Source organism: Anneissia japonica, unplaced genomic scaffold (assembly GCF_011630105.1).
Source record: "Anneissia japonica isolate Jap-2015-1 unplaced genomic scaffold, ASM1163010v1 scaffold287836_len1076198_cov165, whole genome shotgun sequence".
Classification (NCBI taxonomy): domain Eukaryota; kingdom Metazoa; phylum Echinodermata; class Crinoidea; order Comatulida; family Comatulidae; genus Anneissia; species Anneissia japonica.
The window spans coordinates 114,594-123,294 of NW_022729021.1; the positions used below are offsets into that span (position 1 = coordinate 114,594).

The 8,701-nt window shown below is 34.6% G+C and overlaps 1 protein-coding gene and 1 non-coding gene across 3 annotated transcripts in view; one reads left to right on the forward strand and one right to left on the reverse strand.

The window, feature by feature from the left end:
- Positions 1 to 4,449, forward strand: part of LOC117114623 (caspase-3-like) — a gene marked incomplete at its 3' end in the record, with an annotated part of 10,040 nt that extends 5,591 nt beyond the window's left edge. For both annotated transcript variants that reach the window (XM_033258314.1, XM_033258315.1), the window contains 5 exon segments: positions 468 to 603; positions 930 to 1,219; positions 1,768 to 1,946; positions 2,518 to 2,662; positions 3,633 to 4,449. In XM_033258314.1, the coding sequence (XP_033114205.1) occupies positions 468 to 603; positions 930 to 1,219; positions 1,768 to 1,946; positions 2,518 to 2,662; positions 3,633 to 3,883 (1,001 nt within the window).
- Positions 4,450 to 8,607: 4,158 nt separating this feature from the next.
- Trnag-ucc lies at positions 8,608 to 8,680 on the reverse strand. Its single transcript has one exon. It is a non-coding gene; the product is annotated as a tRNA-Gly (tRNA).
- Positions 8,681 to 8,701: the final 21 nt, after the last annotated feature.

The following is an 8,701-nucleotide window of genomic DNA, read 5'->3' on the forward strand; positions in this document are numbered from 1 at the left end:
ATATATATTAACGATTGATCTGGTAGCCAAGTTTTCGAGACGTAGCCGCCTATTAATTCAATATTTATTACCTTTTCGCACCGTCATTGGCATGGATGAATATATTTATGATTGGTTTATTCCAGTCAAACGGAAAGGAATATCATGAATATATATTTTTTTTATTTGGCGCAGCGGTTGCGGTTCTGCTTCTAAACCGTGAGGACTGAGGTTCAATCACTCGCTGTGTCTGTACCTTGTTTCCTTAGGCAAGGCACTCTAACTACGGTTGTCTCTCTCAACCCAGGAGTACACGTGGGTACCTGGTGGATTCCAACACAAAAATACGCTAATTACAGCTGCAATATTATGGAATTAAATCATTGTATACACAATCGACAATTATTATTACTATTAATCTGAGCTTTGGTTTCATAATAGCATTAACGGTTACTAAATATACGTATAATTAATTCATTATCACTTAGAAATCGACATGAATGCTAATGAAGTTGACAAATGCCTGGACGACAATTCCCAGAGGGCGACAGACACCAACGACTCTGCAGGTCTTAATGGTTTCACCGAGGTTCACCAGGTAGATGGCATAACACAAAAGTTTAAGTAAGTTAATGATTCATTCAACACAATTATTCTGGTTACCATCCAAATAATATCTATTGCTGTAATAAATTATTATAAAATGTAACATTATGTTTTACGTATTTCTTATGGTTTATTGTATGATTTGAATTTGTTCAGTTACACAGAACAGATTGTATTATAATTAAATACCATTAAGAATGATATGTCAATAAATACAAGTCAACATTTTTTTAATTTACAAAACCAATCACTTGGATATCTGAAATATATTGAAAATTGTGCTGTAATGTAGTTGTCAAATGATACTTTCTTGTAATCTCAGTCGATGATATAATTTTTAACAGAAAAATGGGTCTGCCAAAAAGAACAACAAAGCAACGAACAGATAAGCAACGAAAATGGATGGAAAAAATGCATGCTAATCCCTGGGTGTATGAATACAACATGGAAAAGAAAGGGCGTGCTTTTATATTCAACAACTTAGAATTTGACTACGCGGCAACCGGAATGCTCAATCGTGACGGCGCTGACGACGATGCAGAAGGTCTATTTGACGCATTCAGTGAACTTAACTTTAAAGTAAGCACGCATCCAAACTGCACCTTAGCTACAACACGCGACATCCTCTATCAAGGTTGGTTTACAATGATATAAAGTGTTTGTGCATGTTATAATAACATTTTGCTGTTAGCTGAGAAATTATTTACATAAGCTTAAGCCCTTAAATTGATAGATTAAACAAGATAAGGGTCTGTATATAAGGACTGTAAATAAGCAAACACTCAGTTCTTTTAATTCATGCTGCATTAGAAGTTGGAAAAAAATTGTACTAACTAAAGATTGTGGTTACAATATTTCCTATTTTGTCATCGTGAATAATCAGGGCGAGCAAAAATCCTTATTTCAACAAACACAAACCGATTTATAACATCATTCTTGAACGTTGTACTTATGTTACATCAACGTTTAGTTCATAATAACGTATCTGTCTGCAAACTACACCATTCTAAGCACCAAAAATGTCTGCGTTGTTATAATTATATATATGATATAATATAATATAATGTAACATTCTAAGCTTTCAAACAAATAATAGAGATAAAATCTAAACCATTTTGAAGTAATGCTTTAATTATATATAAATATATATATCGACCTAAATTTATTATATATTTATTGCAGCATCTCAGGAGATTGATTATTCAGAATATTCCTCTCTGGTTATTGTGTTCATGAGTCACGGTGACGATGGCGTCCTTTATGCCACAGATGGAAAGCTTCCTGTTGATGAGCTAACAGCTCCGTTTAAGGGCAACGCTTGTCCATCTCTGGCCGGAAAACCTAAATTATTTTTCATTCAGGTAATAGTTGCTAAACTTGACAATGTCACATTAAAATGATCAAATTATTTCCTCCTTCTCTTAAGCTCTGTCCAAATTATCTAATTTTTTTGAAAATAAACTGTTGTATGCCCATATATAGTCATGATGTGCCAGTATATGGTAATGATATGATGTCATCATGACTATAAAGTATTTAGGAATGTTTTGTCAAATAATATTTGGTAGTCCGAGAAGCTTTAGCTTTATAGAGCTACATAGAGATATCTCTTCTATAATTTTGTTCAAATGTATAATGGCCTCTTTCAAAAACATTTTCGGACGTATTTAAATATTTTCCAATAATAGCTAGCACTTTGGTGATTCTTTTAGTTTTCATCTAATTGTACACTCAGTAAGAGTGTTTTATATACTGTAAAAAAACAATATTAATGTTTCTTGCAAAAACTTGAATGAATTTATTTTTAGGTTACATACGTTGGCCATACTGATTAAATTGATGGTGACGGCAAAATGGTGAATAAGATAGTAATAATAATATAGTACTACATATAAGTGATGTTATTAATAATTAATGTTTCAAATCGTACAGTCTTGCCGCGGACAAAAATTTGATGAGCCCGTTGGGATTGATGTTGCTACCGATGAACCTGATTCTAAGTCACTCGAATTTAAGGAATTTAAGCAGAAGATCCCTTCGGAGGCAGATATTCTTCTTGCATATGCCTGTCCACCAAGTGAGTAGCATTAACATTTCAGCCGCATAGAGTTATCATTTGAGATCTCCGTGTTAACTTCATGACCTTAATATCTTGTTTTATTTGTTGATAAAATCGATGTTGCCATGTAATGCTTATGATGACATTACGTCATATCTATAGTTCGAACACAGTGACCTTTAAGTATTTAATAATTTACAGTATTTATTTTCTAAACACTGAAAACATGTGTTGGATATTTCATTTTATTTTTATAATCACACCTATAATATAAATGTCTTTCATGCACTGTATAACCAAACTGAAATATATTCTTACCAAACTAAAAACTCACTAGCAGATATTTTTTAATTAGATTTGTCAGTTCTATACTTATTGAGGATGTGTGAATTGACCCGTTCTCTCTGATTGTTAGCTGTGCCTAATTATATAATCCAGTTCACCATCGAACATTCTGCGAGCAGGAAACTCTGGCTTTTCCTCATGGCTTGGGGTTTTCCATTGGGTTGGATTGGATTAGATTGGATTCATTAGGTTATATCCAAAGAGTCTACTGCGTTCTTTAATGTGCACATGGGCCATAATGCTCACGGGACCAACGGCTTAAACGTCTCATCCGAAATATCGTGCGCCTCGTAACTTGCATTTCAGCACTCGAGCTGAAAGACAAGGAAAGCTACCACCAGTTTAGCCGACTGAGCTCAGCTGCTCCCTCATTATTTGTTCCTTCCCTGAAGATACCAAGTTATTCATTAATAGACCTAATTATTTAGTTTGTTATTGATTATTAGCTGCTCTCTCATTATTCGTACCTTCCCTGAAGATACCAGGTTATTCATTAATAGACCTAATTATTTAGTTTGTTATTGATCATTAATTGTAGAAATTGTGTAGCACTTTCGTGCTAAATCGTTCACCTCCTACCAGCTTTCATATAGGCCATATTAATACGTTATTCTGAAAATAATATATATATATTTTTTTGCAGATTATTACTCATTTAGGAGCAAAGATGACGGAGCCTGGTTCATTGAAGCATTGGAATTCGTTTTAAAAACATATGCAACCGACAACTTTGAAATCCAACAATTGCTCACAAGAGTTTGTCACATCGTAGCGTATGAATACGAGTCGCGAACTGGCCGTAAAGCGACAACAGGCAAGAAGCAAGTTCCATATATCGTATCAACACTTACGAAAGATTTGTATTTAAGGAGTAGACCTAGTCCGTTGAAATAAGTTTTTACCGTCTTCATGGAAATCTAATTCTGAACGTGACACTAACCCAGTATACTCAACTATGTGCTTGAAAGAATTACTTAGTTGAAAAACAATGCACTTTCAAAGCTTAACAAGCTATTTTTTATGTTTAATACTATGTACATCATAATGATGAGGTGTAAAGGATAGAACAATGCTCTATTGCCGAGTTTATCGAAACAGCAACGACGTACAGCATCTATGACTTACGAAAGAGACATTGTAAATTTGATAACATTTCAAGTTTTTATAGGCACGTAAAATCTGTTGATTTAACTTCCTGAGCAAATTTGATCTGTTCAGTGTCAATCAAACTGACCAATCAGAACAAGGCCAAGAATACGCGTTTGTTCCATTTAACCCCCAAAAAAGCACACGTGTTTACGTACATTGCTTACTGGAAAGGTCCATTATGTATATACACTTCGAGATAGGCGGAGGTATAAACTCATTAACATATAAAAACTATAGCAAAGGAACTTGTTTAAATTATTCTGGCATTTAGTGCGCTTCTGTTAATAATTTGCAATAATAAATTATTTAATGTGAGAGCTGAATAATTTATCTATTATCAGTTATCAATTCCCTACTGATATCTTTATGAGTACACAAAATTGTTCGAATAATAGGAAGGATCCACCACCGCAGTTGAAGATGTGCATCGTCATTAAATGAGCAGGCTTGCCAATTTACAGTTTATTTGTTATATATTTATAAATAGGCCTATTATATTATTTATATAGATATAACTATAGACCTGTATTTTTAATAAAAAAAATTGATTTGATTGTCAAATTTAAACTCTCTAAACTAATATCATTTTACTGTTTGTATATACGCAGGTAAAGGTTGCCGATCACTGGCAAGAATAGGTATAACAAGAATATAGTATAGAGGGCGAAGTTTGGAAAAATTAGGTGAACATGGAGGAATTTAGTTTAGTCAGAAGGAGGATCTTGGTGTTTTGGTAGGAAATGAATTACAGTTTTAAATAGCAGTTTAATGTCTATTCTAAATCATTGGCTATACTTCGCTTTTAATCAAAGCATTACCAGAATGCACGGAGATTAGTTCTTGAAACATAAATGTTGAATAAATATATATTGTTTTTATGTTGTATTCTTCTTTTATCTTCTAAAATCATGTTCCACTTAGTTTTCGTTGAAAACTATGCTTGATACCATTATATTCGAGCACTGTTATTATTTTTTTATCTATTTGTTTTTAATGTGGCTACGGTACTACGCAGCAAATGTAAATTCAATGTTATTTGTATGGTTTCCAAGCTGAGACTTTAGGCTTTTCCAGAACCTTAGCGTTTCAGTAAGTTATATGAGAGAAAGTGCCTTGGAGTAAGATATTATTATGATTCACTGCCAAAATATGCACACGTAGTAAGTTCTACCGCCACGTACTCATTAAATTCAGAAGATCCAGCATTGAACTGTTTGACAAATGCTTACAATTCAGAATCCAAGTGCTACGTCACAAAAATACATATGTGGGTGTGGGTGTGTGTGTTTATATATAATTGCTATTATGTGATACCATATTTTTTTTCTGAAAAGTAACAGTGCTTTAAAACTGGACATGATTGAAAAGCTTTCTGATAGGTAGGCAAAATCCGACTCATCTGGAAAAAACTACTGTATTGGTTTTCTCAAATTTCCTCTTATACACATCTAGATGTGTATAAGAGACAGTCCTCATACATCTGCATCCCAGTGAGACTGCATAACGGTCCCAGATTGGTGTCGGTGAATGTAGATCGGGGTTGGCACGGCGGGTTTACGAAAGGGCCAAATGCACTGCGGTAATCGCCATAGAATGTCTGGATCAGCGATGCAACACCCTGGTCGGAGATTTGTAACGTTTTTACTCGGTTTTTGTTCGGTGACAAGTTTTTTCAAGCAGTGGCGTTCTAGAAGTCTTGAAATGGTGGGTGGGGTTGCTGATAATAGGGGTTGGGGGCGAAGGTGAATTGGGGGATCGATCATCAGTTGAGGGGCGCTAATTCGCAAAATAAGGTGATTTTAGGTAATTTTTAACTACAGTACTAGACTGTGATTTTTGGGGAACGACTGGGGGCGCGAGTAATTTTTTGAGGGGCGTGTCCCCTGCACCCCCTAGATACCCCAACAGTGGTAAGATGCTGGCAAAATAGAGATGATTATGTAAGGAATAGTTTATCAATGATGTTATTAAGCCACCTAAATGCTTATTGAATAGTTTATGTGTCAGCATTTCAGTGGATTACAAAGAGCTCGATACTAGGGTAGCGGTAAAGATTTGGATATAAAAAGACACTAACTCTAATAATTGACAAAACCTTACACTTATCCAGATGCAGTACCGTATCATACAAGACACTGACGCCTAACGGTACAGCGTGTCCAGATCCTCCTGAGAAATATTTTTTATAGAGTTTAAGATCGTTAACATAGAAAAGGATTTTAGAGTATTTAAATGAAGGAATAAGATCATTAATATAGATATTGAAGATATGTTCTAAGTACGAATTATACTTCTGCTTAGTCATTGCTTTTAATTCCCTTCGGGCCTTTTTAATTTTTTCCCTTCTTTGACACCACTGTGTAAAGTGTATAGTCATACCAAAGATATAAATAGCAGAAGATATAGCAGCTTCCCAATATAGTAGAACATCCGTTCGTAATGCATTGTGGGTTCACGGAGAGCAATTTACCCCATCCGCGCAGCGGCGCTATATATAAATTCTAATGGAAATACGCGGAACAGCTAATTCTTCTGCTATTAAGTTTTTTGGTGATACCACGCAGGAAGTTTGCGGTTATGGGCGTACAACAAGTTCGTTCAGAGTTGGAATGACCAAACCGTAAAACATTTCTACGCTATCATCAATACTACTAGCAAGATCTAAGATATTCCATGGTACAGTATATTATGTCTAAACGTTTCATCAATGATATTCAAATTTGTCTTCTGTACATGATACGGTCACTTTCATGTGAACGAATCGTATTACGAACAGATAATTTGAAACTAAGTAACTCATGGTCAGAAATGAAAATGTTTTCACCTACATAAACATGTAAAAGAAGATCACATTCATTATCATTGTTTCGACTAAAAAGTACAAGATTAAATACGTGATCATTACAAGTTACATTATAGTTACATTGTTTATATTGCTGTCCGTAAATGACTATATATAGAAAATGTTCACCGCAACTATTATGTGGTGCAGTAGTTGGTTTTTAAATACCAAATTATTTTAGGTAAATAATATCTCCTAAAAGAACGTGTCTATGACTAGGACATCTTGCCATCGCTTCATCTAGTAGCGCAGAAAGAACTTCAATGGACTACGGGCCTTGATTAGGAAGTCTGTGTTAAGTTCCAATTATAAGCTTCTTTATGCATTTGAAAAGTTTACTTCGACCCACATTAGTTTAACTTTTTTTATCTTCCAATTCAGTAACTCTGAGAGTAACGTAGATGTCTGAGGCAACTAACATAACACCATCGTCTCTTTTCCCTACCCGCTCTTTTCTGTACCGAGTGTAATCCTCCATTTCAAGTTCGGCATCTGAGAAATTAGGGTTAAGCCACGACTCTGTGAATGTAATGAATTGATAACGCTTTATTTGCAATACGATGGCTGGCTAATTCAGAGCCGTACATGTCCAGTTTGTTTTTAATACTGCGAAACCGTAGTTTCAACACGCCTACTGTCGGTATTGTTTGGGTTCTTCACATTTGCATCATCACGTTGTAGCCGGGGATTCTTCTCGATATCACTCTAAATTGTCAATCCGGACCTAAAAGTGGCAGGATGTGTACGTGTAAAACCTGAATAATATTTTACACTACTACCAAAATATTTCGGTTTATAATGCCGGAAACAAGAAAAGCAAATGAAGTCCGCATAGAACGATTAATAATTAATCAATATTAATATTAATATTCATGGTAACAGATAATTGTGCTTCTAAAGTCAAAAGAATAAATAAACATCCAAAACACGGTACTATCATAAAGCAAAAATGGTCTTAGGCACAGAGAACGGCTTTACTCAAACAGTGCTTTGGTGAGAAAAACAAATGGTATAATCTCTTTAGTGTCCATAACGTAGCATTTAAACACTACACTAACATCTCTATACAAGTTAAGTCTTTAAATAGCAGCTTTTCCTTGATACGGCATAAGCTTTCAATTTACTAGGCTCAGAGAGGGAAAAGCAACCAGTGTCCTGTAATGAACGTCCGTGCATACGTATTTTAATGAGGCCATACAGCGATAATGTTTTACGTCTGCGCTCGAACGAAGCTTTATAGTTTTAAAGTGTAGGCCTATTATTTAGTGTTAACGGCTATCTTTATATATATGTGTATATATATATATATAAAGATATATATATATATATATATATATATATATATCAAGATAGCCGTTAACATTGATAATTATATAAATCATCAAAGAAAGGCGAGCGTCATAACCATAAGACCACAGAGACTTCATTGTTGGACCAACTCAAATAACCTCCATGTACACTCTATTACACAATAAGTACGGCTGGAAAAAAATAGTTGCACATAATATAAATCTAGATAGCCGTTAACACATATTTTCTAATAAAGGACAGATAATACATCGTGTAGCATACCTCTTAAAGGAATTTTGTCCTATAAATAAATGAATAAAGAATTTGTGTAATAAAATTCCTCTGATGGGATTCGAACCTGCAACCTCTCGCTGGGAAGGCGAGCGTCATAACCATTAGACCACAGAGGCTTCATGGTTCAACAGACTTAA